This window comes from Pecten maximus, chromosome 17 (genome assembly GCF_902652985.1).
Source record: "Pecten maximus chromosome 17, xPecMax1.1, whole genome shotgun sequence".
NCBI lineage: Eukaryota > Metazoa > Mollusca > Bivalvia > Pectinida > Pectinidae > Pecten > Pecten maximus.
The window spans coordinates 10659483-10680226 of record NC_047031.1 but is presented as its reverse complement, the minus strand read 5'-3'; the positions used below and the strand labels follow the sequence as shown (position 1 = coordinate 10680226).

Sequence of the window (20744 nt, the reverse complement as noted above, 5' to 3'; positions counted from 1 at the left end):
GAAATCAAACATTGGTCACGGAATGCCCAGATAAGACACGTAGAAAAGGACAAACTCGTGCTGGTTCAAACTTTATTGACCGAATTGTGTGACAACGCATATCTAATGTGATTCAGTGTCGCTCCAGGACCTTTTACAGCGTTTTCATTACCTTAGTTATGACATGGAAATATATCCCCAAATAAACAGTTTTCATTACCTTATTTATGACGGGGAAACACATCTTCAAATAAACAGTTTTCATTACCTTATTTATGACGAGGAAATACATCCCCAAATAAACAGTTTTCATTACCTTATTTATGACGAGGAAATACATCTTCAAATAAACAGTTTTCATTACCATATTTATGACGAGGAAACACATCCCCAAATAAACAGTTTTCATTACCTTATTTATGACGAGGAAACACATCCCCAAATAAACAGTTTTCATTACCTTATTTATGACGGGAAATATATCCCCAAATAAACAGTTTTCATTACCTTATTTATGACGAGGAAACACATCTTCAAATAAACAGTTTTCATTACCTTATTTATGACGAGGAAATATATCCCCAAATAAACAGTTTTCATTACCTTATTTATGACGAGGAAATATATCCCCAAATAAACAGTTTTCATTACCTTATTTATGACGAGGAAACACATCTTCAAATAAACAGTTTTCATTACCTTATTTATGACGAGGAAACACATCTTCAAATAAACAGTTTTCATTACCTTATTTATGACGAGGAAATATATCCCCAAATAAACAGTTTTCATTACCTTATTTATGACGAGGAAACACATCTTCAAATAAACAGTTTTCATTACCTTATTTATGACGAGGAAACACATCTTCAAATAAACAGTTTTCATTACCTTATTTATGACGAGGAAATATATCCCCAAATAAACAGTTTTCATTACCTTATTTATGACGAGGAAACACATCTTCAAATAAACAGTTTTCATTACCTTATTTTTGACGAGGAAACACATCTTCAAATAAACAGTTTTCATTACCTTATTTATGACGAGGAAATATATCCCCAAATAAACAGTTTTCATTACCTTATTTATGACGAGGAAATATATCCCCAAATAAACAGTTTTCATTACCTTATTTATGACGGGAAATATATCCCCAAATAAACAGTTTTCATTACCTTATTTATGACGAGGAAACACATCTTCAAATAAACAGTTTTCATTACCTTATTTATGACGAGGAAACACATCTTCAGACAAACAGTTTTCATTACCTTATTTATGACGAGGAAATTCCTCATCACATTGTTTTAACAAAATTTCTTTAATCAAAACCTGGAACAAACGTATTTCATAACATATCAACATGTCTCCCTTCTTCAACTAAGCAAATACTGACTGCGCATAAATTAGTGTATATGCAGTGAAAAAAGACTAAGCGGTTTAATAAGCGCGGAAATCGGTAACATGAAGTGAGTACTTTTTTCAAGAACTAAATTGAACTTGCGGAAATGGGTTCATATTCACCTTCTCAACGAGGTAGGATAGCAATAAATGGCTGAAGCGTACAGCGTACAGAACATTCGACCACGTCACTACTAATTCTGTGTCAATACCCGCTCTGCTTGATAACCATAGTTAATCCGAGACGGAAATTGTGGATTGTGAATATATCAATCAATAAAAAACGATGAAGGCATTAACAAAAATGTTGAGTTCTTTCTTTTAATTTTGTAAACAATACTGGTGTCTTTTCGTAAATTCACTGGAACGATATTATCTTAGCAACCAACGTCGCAACACATCCCGACTTTTATTTTCTTCGTACGGTATTTAAACGATTTGTTTGATGTTGATATATGCCTTGAACAGTGTTTTTATTACGTTGACTTTATACCATCTGGTTTAACACTGGAGTAATGGGAGACTGTCACACAGAATGTAAATATTGTGGTATGAACGCAATGTGATATATAGTATTTTAATTGTGTTTACGTTTGTATATTCCATTTATCCCATTGCATTCATACCAACGTTCACGCAATAAGACGACGTCTAATCCCTATTTGTACATTTTGTAGGTGTGGATAGACGGGGGAACCCAAGTGTTTTTCTCGTATGCAGTTGCTATTGGTGCCACTATAACGCTAGGAAGTTACAACAAATTCTCCAACAACTTTTACAAGTACGTATGTTTATCTATTTCATCATTGTTTTGAACATGCGCATACAACCAATTATGATACATAAAGGCATCTCAAGAGTCAATGTTGTGTTTCTTAATGGATAGGATTTAGCATCTTGTTAGGTAGTAAATCAATTATTCAATTTGTACATGAAGAAATAATATGAACAGTATTACGGATGTCGCCGATATCTAACCAATGGATTAAAATTATAATTGGAATGTTCAAACACAAAAATGTGAATTTAGTTAATAGGTAGTTAGACAGCATTAATGAGAATAATAACGTGTGTACCAAAACCTCTTGTGGTGATTCGATTTACGACAGTTTGTTTCCATTTGCATTTATTTTCATTTTTATTCGCCCGTCAAAAATTGACGAAAACATCATGGTATGGTGTCGTCCGTCCTTCCGTCCGTCAGTCCTGTGTGAATTTTTGTTTGTCCTGCAATCTCCTACATTTTTTTTATCGATATCTTTGAAACTTAGTATATATAATAATCATGATACGAAGTAATGTTTTCTTTGAAATAATAAATGTTCGATCATTCTTACAAAAGTAAGTTTGTTCAATATAGTATTGATTTGTCCGGAGATATCCTACATTGTTGACCTATTTCTTTGAAGCTTGAAATGCATTACAATCATGATATATAGTTGATTCCTGTAAAAAAAACTTGAATGTTTGCAAATGCAATTCCCTTTGTTTAGAATCTTGTCCGGGGATTTTTTCTGTTGATTTCTTTGAAACTTAGCCGGCTTAATAATTATGATTATATTATGTGTTTAATAAGTTGAATACATGTACTTTATATTCCTTATTTTTCTCTGTTTTAAAATCGACCATTGACTTTGTAGTGAAAAGTCTGATTCATACCCCGTTAACGACTCTTAAGGTGAATCAAACCCGTTTTAAGGCAGGATAGCATATAACACTATATTGCATTCGGTGGACGTATATGGCTCCTCCCCTGCGGTACTCTTGTTTAACAAATGTATTCGTGTAAAAACACTTGAACGAGTACCTCACTTGCAACACTTTTTTGACATTTGATTCTAAATAATCAATGATACAGACCAAATATATGGAATATAATATACAGGCACTAGTTTATTACAGGTGTTAAATTTAAGGAGAAGATACAGCGGTCATTAGTAAAGAGTGACAGTGTTATAAGATGTCAAATTCAAGAGTCATGTAGCACATTTTATTGTATCCACGTTTCATTTGTGAACAAACATTTTCTAAATTCACTGGTTTTTTTTTTTTATCAAAAACCGTATTTTGAAATTGTTTATGGTTGCATCAATGTAGCTTATATCACACGACTAAATATGATGTAAAATCGTTCTTATAATTTTCGAAATAATAAAAACGGCAAACGTGGATTTCTTCGGAAGCAGAGTAGACAATAGCGCAGGTGCTGTTGGACATATCCGATAAGCTGGTCCATATCTAGGTATGTATGAGTATTTAAAGCTTCATTAATAAATTGATTCTATTAATACATTTTCAGTTTTGTATCCATGCCTATTTGACTACATCCGATCATGTGTTTTCCACGTAACACCAAATTGATAGGATACAGCATTTTGCACGCTCGTGCGAGTGTTCTCAAATGTCCACTGATTTCGGCCAATCACATTTGTATGACACAATCCGTTGCGCCAGAGGGCAATATGCTCTTTTATCAAAGATGTGTTAATAATGAGGTTGTATTAAATATTATGGAATATGATGTGCTTAAATTGCATGCTTTCATAGCTTTAGCATTCTGTGTTATGGTTTTACACCGAAATGTAATAAAACCGTTCGGCCATTTAGTTTCGGTCGATACTATTTTTAAGTAGCTCAGAAAAGCAATACCAAACTCGGCATCAGATCAAGGTCGATAATGGTCATCTTCGCTTCATAAATTATCGTATCCATAGAAGCAACATCGCATAAGTGTATATTACGTTCAAGATCCTTGTATATATTGTAACAAAAGCTACATAATATAAAAACTGAACTGTTAAAAAAAATACATTTTGATGTTTTGAATACTTCAATTTTCTCAAATCAAACATGCTGAGGAATCACATGATGGAGGTCGGTATATCTCAGGAAAAACTACATCACAAACAAAACAAGCATGCTTATCAGCAGGGAGGGCATACATATCAACGGCCTTCAGGCTCATCATGGCAACAGGGTCATTCATCCTCCAATACCTAGAACAAACATGCCCAGTTTCGTAAACAAAATCAGTATCAGATTTCGTTTTAGACAAAGGCCAATAGAAAGACAGGAAAAAGAAGTTTTAGAGACAGAGGTAGGTGGCCATTATATTCAGGCTGAGAATATCGAACTACCTTCCTTTGACATCACTCCAGAAAATCTAAATGGTGGAAATGTTGCTGTTTTTGTGCATAATTGGCATAAGATAACCTCTGATAAACATATTTTAGACATAGTCAAAGGTTATCATATTGATTTTTCTGAAATGCCATCTCAAACAAGACAAACTAGACAAATAAATTTTAGCGTGATTAAGAGCCAGATTATCCCAGAACAGCTGGATTTGTTGAACAAACGTGTTATTAAACCTGCACTTCCACGTTACATAATCTATTATCTCTTTACATTTTTTCTGAGACCAAAAAAGGATGAAACTCACCGTTTAATCCTGAACCTTCGGTAACTAAATCAGATTATAGTGTACTATCACTTTAAAATGGATACTTTGAAGTCAGTCATTAACATTATTACCAGAGACTATTGGTTTGGTTGTATTGATTCCTATTATTCAGTCTTAGTTCAGGAAAAAATTGAGATTTTATTGGGACAGTATCTGTTAATGGCGTATCTCACTGGCGGAGACGTCGCCGCGATTGCCGCGACTGATAGTCGCCGCGACTGTGCGGCGACTGTGCGGCGACTCGGGAGAAAAAAATGTCGTTCACTCTCAACAAGACGACATCATGGTGACTTCCGAGAAGTTGACGATCAATTTGCACGAAAAGTCGCCGGGATGTCGCGGAAACGTCGCTGAGACGTCTCCTTAGTCGCGGCAGTATCGGCGATGTGAGATTGGGGTGTGCCACGTGGTCTCTGAAATACGTCAAGCAGCGTCGCGGACACGTTGCGGAGACGTCGCGAAGACGTCGCAACGTCTCCTCAGTCTTATTAGTCTTTATTAGGTCTCGGAGACGTCGCCGAGACTTGCTGGAGACCTACTGGAGACTAAAAAAAAGTCTCCTAAAAAATCAAACATGCTCGATTCTCCCGCGACTCAACGGAGACTCGGTTAGACTCCAGGAGACGTCGCAGCGACGACGCCGCGACTAGCGGAGACTCGAGTCGCCAGTAGGTCGCCACTTAGTCTCCAGGCCAGTGAGATACGCCCTTTAGCAGTTCACATGTTATCCTAATGGTCTAGCATCAGCTACATGGGTTTTTACAAAGTTGTTGAAATCTATGTATTCCTAGTTACGGAAAAAGTGGACACACAAACGTTGCATACATAGATGACAAACTCATTCAAGTAGATACATTTGATGAATGTGCAAGGAACATAGTGGCTACAACTACATTAGTGGACAATCTAGGTTTTACTATTCATCCAAAAAAAAAATCTGTTTATACCGACTCAACAAATTACGGTCCTTGGGTTTGTGTTAAACTTAAAAACCATAAAATGGACCACAGAAAAGACTGACAATTTAAAACGTGACTGTGAATAGTTTTTAGAGGTTACATCATGTTGTATACGTGATTTTCCTCAGCTAGTTGGTAAGGTGTGGCTTGTGAACCAGGAGTACAACATGCACAGCTACATTATAAATCATTGGAAAGAGGGAAACACATTGCACTTAAAGAAAACTATGGACAGTGTGATGCAAGCATGATAGTTTATGCGCAAATCAAGAATCAAGTTTCATGGTGAAGAGATAATATACAAGACTGTCACCAATCTCTCGAAACTTCTCGGACATGATACTGAAAACGGCCAAATCGAAATCTGGATGGGGACTGTAGTTGAAAATACTGGGTTGAAAACAGGTGGACATTGGTCATATATAAGAGCAAGGGCATCCTATTAATGTGTTAGAGCTGACAGCAGCGTTCTTATCCTTACAATGTTTTTGTCCCACACAAAGAGGAATACATGTTCAGGTACTCTTGGATAACATGGTAGCAGTTTCTTACATTAACAACAAGGGCGTAAAACAGAACATTTAAACGTTATAGCAAGAAAAATCTGGTTTTTGTGTATAGAAAGAGACATGGTTAAGTAAAGGAAAATTGAATACTGAGGCAGATTTTCTCTCTCGGTCGTTACATGATAACATGGAATAGATGTTGAACAGACAGATTTTTATTCAGATATGCGACATCTTTCATGACTGTGATATTGATTTGTTTGCGTCAAGGCTTAATGCGCAGTTGGACATTAATGCGTCCTACCTACCAGACCCACAAGCTCGGGCAGTAGATGCTTTATCTTTTATTTGGGAGCATTATAACTACTATGCTTTTCCCCATTTCAGTTTGTTGGCGAAAATTATCCAGAAAATCCACTTGGACAAAGCTTCAGTGGTTCCCGTGGCACCCATTTGTACAACTCAGTCGTGGTTTTCTCCGCTCCTATAAATGGTATCAGCACAAAGCTTCATACTTCCTCCAACAAGACGAAGTCTATCTCTGCCAACAAACCCGGAAAAGCAATACCCTCTAAAAACGATGAGGTTGGGGCTTTCAAGTTATCGGGAAAAACCCTCAGTGGCCGAGGCTTACTAGAGGACGCTTCCGATATCATCCTCTCAGCCTGGAGACAGTCGACTCAAAAGCAATATGGGAGTTATATCAACAGCTGGATGCTGTTTTGTAATGAGAGGTCGTGTTCTCCACTCACAGCATCTGCCGAGTAATTAGTACTGTTTTAACTATGCTATTTCGAGAAGGACTTGGCTATCGACACTGCGCGGTCGGCAGTTTCATCATTGTCCTCTCTATGTAGCAGTGTTGGGGAGAATGTGGCCTGCCATCCATTCGAAAGGGAGTGTTTACTAAAAGACCCTCGCTGCCTTGCTACCAAGAAACTTGGAATGTATCTGACGTCTTTGATTATGTTGCATCTTTGTCTCCTTCTAAAACATAATCACTTAAGCACCTTACATGGAAGATTACCATGTTACTTGCATTAGTGGCAGGACAAAGAGGACAGTCTATCCATTTCATAAAACTTAGTGACTTAAGTTTCACGCATTATTGTATGTATAACCGACATATGGCACGTTGTACACAGAACCCCTGCCAGTAGGCCCTTGTAAATGTAACCGAGTATAACGGAGCGTAAGTTACATGTATAGATAGTCATACAAGTGTATTTGGTTTGCTTTTGTTTAAAGTCCTATTAACAGCCAGGGTCATTTAAGGACGTGCAAGGTTTTGGAGGTGGAGGAAAGCCGGAGTACCCGGAGAAAAACCACCGGCCTACGGTCAGTACCTGGCAACTGCCCCACGTAGGTTTCGAACTCGCAACCCAGAGGTGGAGGGCTAGTGTTTAAGTGTCGGGACACCTTAACCATTCAGCCACCGCGGCCCCCTTGTACAAGTACAAGTGTATCACTTCCAAGAAGATATGGGAACGAGAAAAAGAAAACTTTCGAAATATAAGTTACCCACTGGAATTGATTCGACCGAAAATATATCCACATAGGTCAAGTACATGTAATCATCCACTATAATTATAACAAGTGGACCATGAACAACACCTAAGTGTCAAGTTAAGCATGTACAACTCAGTTAAACTGTATCTTTTATATCAAATTAAGGTACTGACGGAATCTGTTAATTATACTATTTAATTCCCCATTTAAAGAGACTAAATGGCTAGATTTTCACTTAAATGATATATAAAAAAGGGTATACGATTTAAAATGATGTAAAAAGTTATGCACTTTATGTTAATTATACATTTCAAAAGTGTTCATAACAATTTGTTTAAAAATAATGAAAAAAAAAAAAAATAAATAAATATGAACAACCTAGTATCTTAAGCATATTATTATTTTTCGATGTGTGTAAACAAATATCTATGCGTACCTATGCGCATGCGCGATGCGGGAAATATAACACCATAACAAAGATGGCGAACACCCGATCTAAGTGGAACGGTTCTGAATAAGTTTTAACCGAGAGCACGAAGAAACGAAGAATCAAGAACATGATTTTAACTTCACAAAGACGGGCACTTATCTTAGAGACAGAGCAAGCACATGGCATCAGTTAATAAAGGCCGAAAGGATTAAAACAGACCCTCAGCTGGCCAAGCTAATGCTTGAACAGGTTAGTTGATCATGACAGCACACTGGACTTCGATGTTTCGTAGATCAACTGTCGTGTACGCCCAGGTGATGACTTGAATGGTACATAATTGTCAAAAATGGTAACAACTGATATCGAGATTAAGCTTAAGAAAGGTCACGAAGTGTTAACACGGCATGAATTTCTTGGTATTGGCCTCCACAAGTCCGAAATGGGCATACAAATCGAAAGGGGCGCCCAAGAGGGGATTTTGACATTTGTTAAATTAATCGTATTATACCAGAAAATAAACTTGATGACTTTATGCTTTTGCTAGACTGCCTGTATATTACACATTAAAATAAAATAAAATGCTTAAATTTTCACGTTTTCTTTATTTTCTTTACTCCTGTCACCTTGACCTCTACCCATATATAGTTAGACTGCATGCTCTTCTGACTTGCCAATGAAGATGCTATTGAGGTTGACTGAAATACAAGAACATGTAACATATAAATGAACATGATTGTACATGTAGGTGAACATGAGAATCGTCCAATTCCTCAATCCATGACTGCCATTGAGACTGTCAGCTAATCATTGAATCATTAAAACAGTATGGGCATCAGTATTGTGAATTAAACATCTCATTTATATCGATGATAAATTGATATAAATGAGATAATATATTATTGATATAAATGAGATGATCAACAATACTCATATCCATCCTCTTTTGCCATGTATCATTGTTATCCAATTGTTAATACGACGTACATAGAATTCATCAAATAACTACAAGGCTTTCAACAACATTTTGACTGCAATCATTAAACAGAAGCAAAGGTAAGTGCGAAAACTACTAACTCAATGTAGGTTCCGATTTTTAATTAGAATGTCAATCTGAAAGGCCGAGGGAATTCAAACAGTCGAATAAATTACAATTTCTTAGTAAAACTGAATTATTTTTTCTTATATCTTGACCTACAGTTTTTGTATTGCTCTCAGTGCAATCAATTTACGATGTTGATCTCCATTAATCAGATTTAAATCGAATTCACATTTGGGTAGGCCTAACACATTAGTGATCGGCATTTTTTTTTTGTATGTTACAACTGTATAACTCTTACGTCCCATGAATGACCCTGGTCGCCACAGCAGTTACGGTAATACAAAATAGCAATTCTAATTTGAGAGTGCACTTCGGTTTCTTATATTGGGACGATATCAAGACGAATCAGAGACCTATATACTAAATTTATATAGGTCTCTGGACGAATGAACACTTCACAGATGAATAATAATAATATTTTCCCAATTCACTAAAAAAAGGAAACGAAGTCCCCGTTGGAGGCCCCATCGCCGAATGTCAAAATTTCACATGTTTCTTCTGAGTGTTATTACGTACTTTTATCTGTTTGAGCTCTCAATCAACAATAACGAATAACGATTGATATTCCTAGAGACCGTATAAGCCATCCGATTGCAAAATAATCACAAGTTCTACATCCACGTGACAAATGTTTACACTTACCTCGATTCCATTTTCGTCGCGTGAAAGCGAGGATACTGAAATCATGTGACGCACTCGGCTCTCTCCGATATAAACAGCAAATGGCGACAGATACAACTTCCAGTGTTGTTCAGCAAAAATTCGAAGTTGATAAACATTGCCAATATTTCACAAAAAGTGCCATAATTTTGTAAAGAATATAATTTCAAGTATCACAACGCTTTCCGGAAGTCAAATGCATGAAGAAACTGTTGAAATCTAACCATTATGTCCCTTTAAATTTTTACATTTGTAATGACTACATAGTTTCCTTTTGATTCAGGATTATATGTTTCAAAAACTAGTGAATTAATTGTTGCTGAAAAAATGGATAGTTTTTAAATGGTTATTAATCTCATCAACCGATGAAATTTGTATCTCATATATAATTTTTAAGCTATTTTAACGGGAGAGACAAAATGCAACGACCTGACAAGGACTGGAACACGGGAGCGCTTAACATTTGAACTTCTTGGCCACTAGCGTTTAGGCCAGTCAAGTTCTGCTATTTTTTATGTAACTTCCTGTTTAGTGTTTCAATATCAAGAATTTGCGCCGTGTTGAAATGCAGGTCAGAACAGGTACGCAGTTAAGTTTGGTAAATATTGTTCTAAGGCCAATACGGTTAATTTAGATGTAGAACAAGTGTATTTCTGTATGGGACTGTAGATACAACCACCACTCACCAAGGAAATTCCAACAGATACTGTGGACAGTCAATACTAAATGCATGTCAAATGGATAACCGCATTTATCACCACGAGAAAAGACACCTCTTGATGTACTTTACGTACGGTGATGTGCTATGTTGGCTCTTTTTAGAACCCCATTCTAATTATATGTAACCTTGTGTGAAGCTGCACAGAGCAGACTAAATACATGAATGGAATATCTTACCTGACAAAGTTAACAGGTGACAGCGGGCAAGTCTTTGAAAGAAAAAAATATTTAAAGTGCACTTTAGCAGACAATTTTCATACCTAAGAGCTCGGGGCGAACTCTGTTAATTTTTTCAATTGTTTAAAACATTTTTAAAGGAAATCGGAATTTCATTTCTTTTTTTTTCAGTTTTCGACCTCTATACTGTCTATGTAACTGAAAACATAGGCTACTTTCTTACAAATGGCTGTCATGTTTGGTCACCGTAGGACATTGTGCCAGTATTCCATTGTAAATGGATTTTGAGTGAATTTTGTTTCTTAGACTTTGGATTGAAGAAATTAACTAACTGAAGGACTAATCCTGTGTGGGATAGAGAGGCAGCCATCTAATTAATGTTAATGAATTCTCATTAGTTTGTGAGTAAATCACTATTATTGTCTATAAATCATGTTCTAATGCACAATTTGGTATATGATAAAGGTATGCTGGTTGTTGCTAAAATGAAATATTATTTTGGAATGTGTATTCATGTGGATATGCAATCTTGTCCTGTATCTTTGCCTTAATATAACACTGACATACTGTAAGACTGAAACTGTCTCCTAAGACAACACTCGGAGAAATATGGAAACTCCCAATCCAAGGGAGATGTAATAATCCAACGGGATACATGATCTTTTAACAAAATATATCAAAAACTGATATTTGCACATCCGTCCCCTGAGATGTCTATGTTACACATTTAATTTTTAATTGACTAGAAATGCTGACATAGAGTTCTAATTCATTTTACATCAAAGAGACTGCTTCCTGATAGCATGCATCAACACAGGCACCAGTTTGGTTGGCGGTTTAGCCGTCTTCTCCGTTCTGGGTTTCATGGCGAAGCAACATAATACACCCATATCGGAGGTTGCCGACGCTGGTATGTATATTTAGGGAAGTTTCAAAATAAATTTTCTATCCTAATTATGCATTATCTGCTCACATAGTTCAGTACTTTTTTATTCCACCATCATCGGATCATTGCCGTTTGCAGTGGTCCGTCGAACGTCACTAAACAAACCTTGTTATCCCTTTTTCTCAGAGCTCTCTTTTATTTTACAGGTCCCTATTATGCATGATCAATTTTAAGACCGGCGACAGACGGCCGTTTTGAATTTTGACAGCTGAAGATTGCTATCGGCGTCGCAAGTGGGTTAATGTTGTGCCCCATTCTGATGGTCATTGGTCTATTGTTGTAATATGTACATTATTGTAACTTCAACAGTCTGATGACGTCACATTGTTTACAGCTCTCGCATTGTGTCTTTTGTAAAGCGTTGTTTTGTTATTTTTCCTATGTTTGAATAGATCAGATCTGATAAGATAACATCAATCAATACGAAGTATGTATGTTGTTTTACATTCGTGATTGCAACTTGGATAGGCTGTTATGGTAACGATTCTACTTTTTATGTACAGCTGAAAACGTCTACACGATATATCATATATTTGGAAAGCATCTGTGAATAATTACTCTAATCTAAATACATTGTTTTTTTGTATGTAAATAAAACTAAAGAGTTCCAATATCAAAACATGGACATCAACACTTGCTGTATAAATCGTGCCATTGCACCACATTACCCAAGATCAATACTTATGAGACAGATATGTGCGTAAAGGTATTTGTACGAGAACAACCAGCTGTACATTCTTACTATAGTTATCAAAATAAGTCAATAAGTTGGCACTTCGTCAATTAATGCCTGTTCTATCGCATTAGAGTGAATAGATAGAAGCGCTTTTTTGTAGATCCGAAGTATGATGAGCAAACGTGTCGTTTATTTGTACCAAAAATATGTGCATGGGGTGTGCTAGTCATATTTACCAACCAAGTGTTAATATTTCAATTTCTACTCAAGTTGGACTCAATGAAACTACCAAACATAATTTGTTTCATTAGCTCATGAATTTGACCAGATTAACACTGATCAGTGCGTATGAATACATGGTTAAAATCCTTCCTCGGAACGATTTCACTTTTTCTACATTGCTGTTATAAGCATCGAATAATTATTAAAATTATCAAATGTATAATGTATTCTTGTATTTTATGAAAGACCAGATATGCTAAATACTTTTATTTTGACAAAGTAATACTGTTTTTCAATCCTAAAATAGCGGACTATTTTACTCGACCGACTAGACATGCACAATCCGGAACTCCTCGGGCTTTTCCGCATTTAGACTTGCACAAGCTACAAGATGTTAATATCTAGACCGACTTTTTTATTCGAAAAAAAAACCAAAAAAACAATTGAAATATAAGGATTGAATCTAGATTTGGTCGATTTCATGGGGTCATGAATTGAGTTGCTCTTGAGACAAATTCAACATGAACTGCTTCGCAGTTCATTAAATTTGTCTCAAGAGCAACTCAATTCATGACCCCATGAAATCGACCAAATCAAGATTCAATCCTTAAATATGTTTTTTGTGCCGTTCACATGACCAGGCGAAAACATGAGGACCAAAGAAAACGTCCTGTTTAAGACGTTTGGCACCGAATATTGAAATATCAGTTGTGAAGCCAGAACGGAGGAGGACATTATCCAGTAATGCTTTTATTTAAAAAACAATTTATTTTTTCTGTTCAGTTATGAACGCAACATTAATCCAATCGCGGTTTCTCAATAAGGTCTTCATGGATCCTTCTCAAACTGGAGGTATAGGCTTCCCTTAGTCTCCAGTTGTGTGACTGATCGGAAAACAGAATGACCGACAGGGGCCATTTTGAAATTTGACTGTTGAAGTTTGTTAACACTTTTTAAAGAGCGTTGTTATGTTTATACATTTTGGGAAAATGTGTTTTTCTATTCATCTTTGTTTGTAGTTGTGAAAAACAATCTTGCAGGGAGTAAGGGATAGAAAAAGGTGACTTAATCTGGGATCTTATCATTTCTCCTCTTTCTAAACAACTTTCAGCTTACTTATGTCTCCCTTGGCATTGCCTCAATAGAAAGTTTTTAGTATCGCCTTTTATTGAGAAGTACAGCAACAATAATTTTCAAACTTCATATATAGGTATTCGTAAATCCATAATTCAGCGTGTGTAGTTTGACGGACAGACGGCCATGTTTAATTTTAACACCTGGAGTTTGTAATCGCATTTTCTCAAACAGTTCTCGATGGGTACAGATTTCACATAACCTGTGATTTCCTTCGGCCCTACTTGTGCTTGCTAAATACTGAGACTGACCAGGAAAATTAGCAATAGCTAACATGCTCACATACAACCAATCAGGATCCCTCAATGGTGGGCTCCAAGACACCTCTGGACACTCATTTTTGTTGTTGATATGTACTTTTTGTTCAGTAACGAAATCGTATCCATTATTACTGACGTTATCAGCTTGTATAACTGAGTCATTTACTTGTATAACTGAGTCATTTACTTGTACAACTGAGTCATTAACTTGTACAACTGAGTCATTAACTTGTACAGTTGAGTCATTTACTTGTACAACTGAGTCATTAACTTGTACAACTGAGTCATTAACTTGTACAACTGAGTCATTTACTTGTACAGCTGAGTAACTTGTACAACTGAGTCATTAACTTGTACAGCTGAGTAACTTGTACAACTGAGTCATTAACTTGTACAACTGAGTCATTAACTTGTACAACTGAGTCATTAACTTATACAGCTGAGTCATTAACTTGTATAACTGAGTCATTTACTTCTACAGCTGAGTCATTTACTTGTACAACTGAGTCATTTACTTGTACAACTGAGTCATTAACTTATACAGCTGAGTCATTAACTTGTATAACTGAGTCATTTACTTCTACAGCTGAGTCATTTACTTGTACAACTGAGTCATTTACTTGTACAGCTGAGTAACTTATACAACTGAGTCATTAACTTGTACAGCTGAGTAACTTGTACAACTGAGTCATTAACTTGTACAACTGAGTCATTAACTTGTACAGCTGAGTCATTTACTTGTACAACTGAGTCATTAACTTATACAGCTGAGTCATTAACTTGTATAACTGAGTCATTTACTTCTACAGCTGAGTCATTTACTTGTACAACTGAGTCATTTACTTGTACAACTGAGTCATTAACTTATACAGCTGAGTCATTAACTTGTATAACTGAGTCATTTACTTGTACAGCTGAGTCATTTACTTGTACAACTGAGTCATCTACTTGTACAGCTGAGTCATTTACTTGTACAGCTGAGTCATTTACTTGTACAGCTGAGTCATTTACTTGTACAGCTGAGTCATTAACTTGTATAACTGAGTCATTTACTTCTACAGCTGAGTCATTAACTTGTATAACTGAGTCATTTACTTCTACAGCTGAGTCATTAACTTGTACAACTGAGTAACTTGTACAACTGAGTCATTTACTTTGACAACTGAGTCATTTACTTGTACAGCTGAGTCATTTACTTATACAGCTGAGTCATTTGCTTGTACAATTGAGTCATTTACTTGTACAACTGAGTAACTTATACAGCTGAGTCATTAACTTGTACAACTGAGTCATTTACTTGTACAACTGAGTAACTTGTACAGCTGAGTCATTTACTTGTACAGCTGAGTCATTTACTTATACAGCTGAGTCATTAACTTGTACAACTGAGTCATTTACTTGTACAACTGAGTCATTTACTTGTACAACTGAGTCATTTACTTGTACAGCTGAGTAACTTGTATAAATGAGTTATTTACTTGTTTAACTGAGTTATACACCTGTATAACCAATATCAATAAAGAGTAAACCTTAACTATTCAGGGCCCGGACTCGTCTTCGTTGTGTATCCCAAGGCTGTAACACAGATGTCGATTTCCCCTCTCTGGTCGGTTCTTTTCTTCTTTATGGTAATTCTAATTGGAATGGATAGCCAGGTATGATTTTCAATAATTGCTTAGTTTACTGTTCAAACCGAAATGCCGAAATACAAAAACATTTAATGCACAGAAAAGTTCCTCTGTATTGCAAATAATATTCATACATATATCTGAAAATCTAAGGTGCACATGTCACTTTTGATTAGTTGTGGATCATTCCTGCACTTATACTAATTTTGATCGTCAAACCAATTAAATCAAATGTCACCTGTTGGTACCTCACAACCATTCTGTACTATACATTACTGCACTATGACCGACGCCATCATTTCAAGTTTCACTCTCAGTTGTTTTATTTACTTTAGTTTGTTGCCGTTGAATCGGTCATCACCCCTATCGTGGATTATTTCCCAAAGTATCTTCAAAGGCAGAATCCCCGGATGTTGTTCGTGGCTGTTTACTGTTGCGTGTCGTACCTGGTGGGACTATCCATGGTGTCTAGGGTAGGTTTATCAGTGTTCCGTGTCGTACCTGGTGTTAATCACTGTTCCGTGTCGTACCTGGTGTTTATCAGTGTTCCGTGTCGTACCTGGTGTTTATTACTGTTCCGTGACGTACCTGGGTGTTTATCACTGTTCCGTGTCGTACCTGGGTGTTTATCACTGTTCCGTGTCGTACCTGGTGTTTATCACTGTTCCGTGTCGTACCTGGTGTTTATCACTGTTCCGTGACGTACCTGGTGTTTATAACTGTATCGTGTCGTACCTGGTGTTTATCACTGTTCCGTGTCGTACCTGGTGTTTATCACTGTTCGGTGACGTACCTGGTGTTTATAACTGTATCGTGTCGTACCTGGTGTTTATCACTGTTCCGTGTCGTACCTGGTGTTTATCACTGTTCCGTGTCGTACCTGGGTGTTTATCACTGTTCCGTGTCGTACCTGGTGTTTATCACTGTTCCGTGTCGTACCTGGTGTTTATCACTGTTCCGTGACGTACCTGGTGTTTATAACTGTATCGTGTCGTACCTGGTGTTTATCACTGTTCCGTGTCGTACCTGGTGTTATCACTGTTCGGTGACGTACCTGGTGTTTATAACTGTATCGTGTCGTACCTGGTGTTTATCAGTGTTCCGTGTCGTACCTGGTGTTTATCAGTGTTCCGTGTCGTACCTGGTGGGACTGTCCATGGTGTCTAGGGTAGGTTTATCAGTGTTTCGTGTCGTACCTGGTGTTTATCACTGTTCCGTGACGTACCTGGTGTTTATAACTGTATCGTGTCGTACCTGGTGTTTATCAGTGTTCCGTGTCGTTCGTACCTGGTGTTTATCAGTGTTCCGTGTCGTACCTGGGTGTTTATCAGTGTTCCGTGTCGTACCTGGTGTTTATTACTGTTCCGTGACGTACCTGGGTGTTTATCACTGTTCCGTGTCGTACCTGGGTGTTTATCAGTGTTCCGTGACGTACCTGGTGTTTATCACTGTTCCGTGTCGTACCTGGTGTTTATCAGTGTTCCGTGACGTACCTGGTGTTCATCACTGTTCCGTGACGTACCTGGTGTTTATCACTGTTCCGTGTCGTACCTGGTGTTTATCACTGTTCCGTGTCGTACCTGGTGTTTATCACTGTATCGTGTCGTACCTGGTGTTTATCACTGTATCGTGTCGTACCTGGTGTTTATCAGTGTTCCGTGTCGTACCTGGTGTTTATCACTGTTCCGTGTCGTACCTGGTGTTTATCACTGTTCCGTGTCGTACCTGGGTGTTTATCACTGTTCCGTGTCGTACCTGGTGTTTATCACTGTTCAGTGTCGTACCTGGTGTTTATCACTGCTCCGTGACGTACCTGGTGTTTATAACTGTATCGTGTCGTACCTGGTGTTTATCACTGTTCCGTGTCGTACCTGGGGTTTATCACTGTTCGGTGACGTACCTGGTGTTTATAACTGTATCGTGTCGTACCTGGTGTTTATCACTATTCCGTGTCGTACCTGGTGTTTATCAGTGTTCCGTGTCGTACCTGGTGGGACTGTCCATGGTGTCTAGGGTAGGTTTATCAGTGTTTCGTGTCGTACCTGGTGTTTATCACTGTTCCGTGACGTACCTGGTGTTTATAACTGTATCGTGTCGTACCTGGTGTTTATCAGTGTTCCGTGTCGTTCGTACCTGGTGTTTATCAGTGTTCCGTGTCGTACCTGGGTGTTTATCAGTGTACCGTGTCGTACCTGGTGTTTATTACTGTTCCGTGACGTACCTGGGTGTTTAACACTGTTCCGTGTCGTACCTGGGTGTTTATCAGTGTTCCGTGACGTACCTGGTGTTTATCACTGTTCCGTGTCGTACCTGGTGTTGATCAGTGTTCCGTGACGTACCTGGTGTTCATCACTGTTCCGTGACGTACCTGGTGTTTATCACTGTTCCGTGTCGTACCTGGTGTTTATCACTGTTCCGTGTCGTACCTGGTGTTTATCACTGTATCGTGTCGTACCTGGTGTTTATCACTGTATCGTGTCGTACCTGGTGTTTATCAGTGTTCCGTGTCGTACCTGGTGTTTATCAGCGTTCCGTGACGTACCTGGTGTTTATCACTGTTCCGTGTCGTACCTGGTGTTTATCAGTGTTCCGTGTCGTACCTGGTGTTTATCACTGTTCCGTGTCGTACCTGGTGTTTATCACTGTATCGTGTCGTACCTGGTGTTGATCACTGTTCCGTGTCGTACCTGATGTTTATCACTGTATCGTGTCGTACCTGGTGTTTATCACTGTTCCGTGACGTACCTGGTGTTTATCACTGTATCGTGTCGTACCTGGTGTTTATCAGTGTTCCGTGTCGTACCTGGTGTTGATCAGTAATCCGTGACGTACCTGGATGTTGATCAGTGTTCCGTGTCGTACCTGGTGTTTATCAGTGTTCCGTGTCGTACCTGGTGTTTATCAGTGTTCCGTGTCGTACCTGGTGTTTATCAGTGTTCCGTTTTGTACCTGGTGTTTATCACTGTTCCGTTTTGTACCTGGTGTTTATCACTGTATCGTGTCGTACCTGGTGTTTATCAGTGTTTCGTGTCGTACCTGGTGTCTATCAGTGTTCCGTGACGTACCTGGGGTTTATCAGTGTTCCGTGTCGTACCTGGTGTTTATCAGTGTTCCGTCTCATACCTGGTGTTTATCACTGTATCGTGTCGTACCTGGTGTTTATCAGTGTTCCGTTTTGTACCTGGTGTTTATCACTGTATCGTGTCGTACCTGGTGTTTATCAGTGTTCCGTGTCGTACCTGGTGTTTATCAGTGTTTCGTGACGTACCTGGGGTTTATCACTGTTCCGTGTCGTACCTGGTGTTTATCAGTGTTCCGTCTCGTACCTGGTGTTTATCACTGTATCGTGTCGTACCTGGTGTTTATCACTGTATCGTGTCGTACCTGGTGTTGATCACTGTTCCGTGACGTACCTGGTGTTTATTACTGTATCGTGTCGTACCTGGTGTTCATCACTGTATCGTGTCGTACCTGGTGTTTATCACTGTTCCGTGACGTACCTGGTGTTTATCACTGTATCGTGTCGTACCTGGTGTTTATCAGTGTTCCGTGTCGTACCTGGTGTTGATCAGTGTTCCGTGACGTACCTGGGGTTTATCACTGTTCCGTGTCGTACCTGGTGTTTATCACTGTATCGTGTCGTACCTGGTGTTTATCAGTGTTTCGTGTCGTACCTGGTGTTTATCAGCGTTCCGTGACGTACCTGGTGTTTATCACTGTTCCCTGTCGTACCTGGTGTTGATCAGTGTTCCGTGTCGTACCTGGTGTTTATCACTGTTCCGTGTCGTACCTGGTGTTGATCACTGTATCGTGTCGTACCTGGTGTTTATCACTGTTCCGTGTCGTACCTGATGTTTATCACTGTATCGTGTCGTACCTGGTGTTGATCACTGTTCCGTGACGTACCTGGTGTTTATCACTGTATCGTGTCGTACCTGGTGTTGATCAGTGTTCCGTGTCGTACCTGGTGTTGATCAGTAATCCGTGACGTACCTGGATGTTGATCAGTGTTCCGTGTCGTACCTGGTGTTTATCAGTGTTCCGTGTCGTACCTGGTGTTTATCAGTGTTCCGTGTCGTACCTGGTGTTTATCAGTGTTCCGTGTCGTACCTGGTGTTTATCACTGTTCCGTGTCGTACCTGGTGTTTATCACTGTATCGTGTCGTACCTGGTGTTTATCACTGTACGTGTCGTACCGTGGTGTTTCATCCGTGTTCCGTGTCGACCTGGTGTTTATCACTGTTCGTGTCGTACCTGGTGGTTATCACTGTTCCGTGTCGTACCTGGTGTTGATCACTGTTCCGTGTCGTACCTGGTGTTTATCAACTGTTCGTGTCGTACCTGGTGTTTATCACTGTTTCCGTGTCCGTACCTGGTGTGTATCACTGTTCGTGTCGTACCTGGTGTTTATCACTGTATCGTGTCGTACCTGGTGTTTATCAGTGTTCCGTGTCGTACCTGGTGTTTATCAGCTGTTCCGTGATCGTACCTGGTGTTGTATCAGTGTCCTGTGTCGTACCTGGTGTTTATCACTGTTCGTGTCGTACCTGGTGTTTATCACTGTTCCGTGTCGTACCTGGTGTTTATCACTGTTCCGTGTCGTACCTGGTGTTTATCACTGTTCGGTGACGTACCTGGTGTTTATAACTGTATCGTGTCGTACCTGGTGTTCATCACTGTATCGTGTCGTACCTGGTGTTTATCACTGTTCCGTGACGTACCTGGTGTTTATCACTGTATCGTGTCGTACCTGGTGTTTATCAGTGTTCCGTGTCGTACCTGGTGTTGATCAGTGTTCCGTGACGTACCTGGGGTTTATCACTGTTCCGTGTCGTACCTGGTGTTTATCACTGTTTCGTGTCGTACCTGGTATTTATCACTGTTCCGTGTCGTACCTGGTGTTTATCACTGTTCCGTGTCGTACCTGGTGTTTATCACTGTATCGTGTCGTACCTGGTGTTTATCACTGTTC

At 38.6% G+C, this 20744-nt stretch overlaps 1 protein-coding gene across 1 annotated transcript in view; it reads left to right on the top strand.

Moving 5' to 3' along the window:
* LOC117315097 (sodium- and chloride-dependent taurine transporter-like) overlaps positions 1 to 20744 on the top strand; it is a 59963-nt gene that overhangs the window by 17350 nt on the left and 21869 nt on the right. Inside the window, exons 7-11 of the mRNA XM_033869243.1 lie at positions 2061 to 2168; positions 6699 to 7075; positions 11692 to 11816; positions 15687 to 15799; positions 16108 to 16245. Of these exons, the coding sequence (XP_033725134.1) occupies positions 2061 to 2168; positions 6699 to 7075; positions 11692 to 11816; positions 15687 to 15799; positions 16108 to 16245 (861 nt within the window). The remainder of the gene's footprint in view (positions 1 to 2060; positions 2169 to 6698; positions 7076 to 11691; positions 11817 to 15686; positions 15800 to 16107; positions 16246 to 20744) is intronic.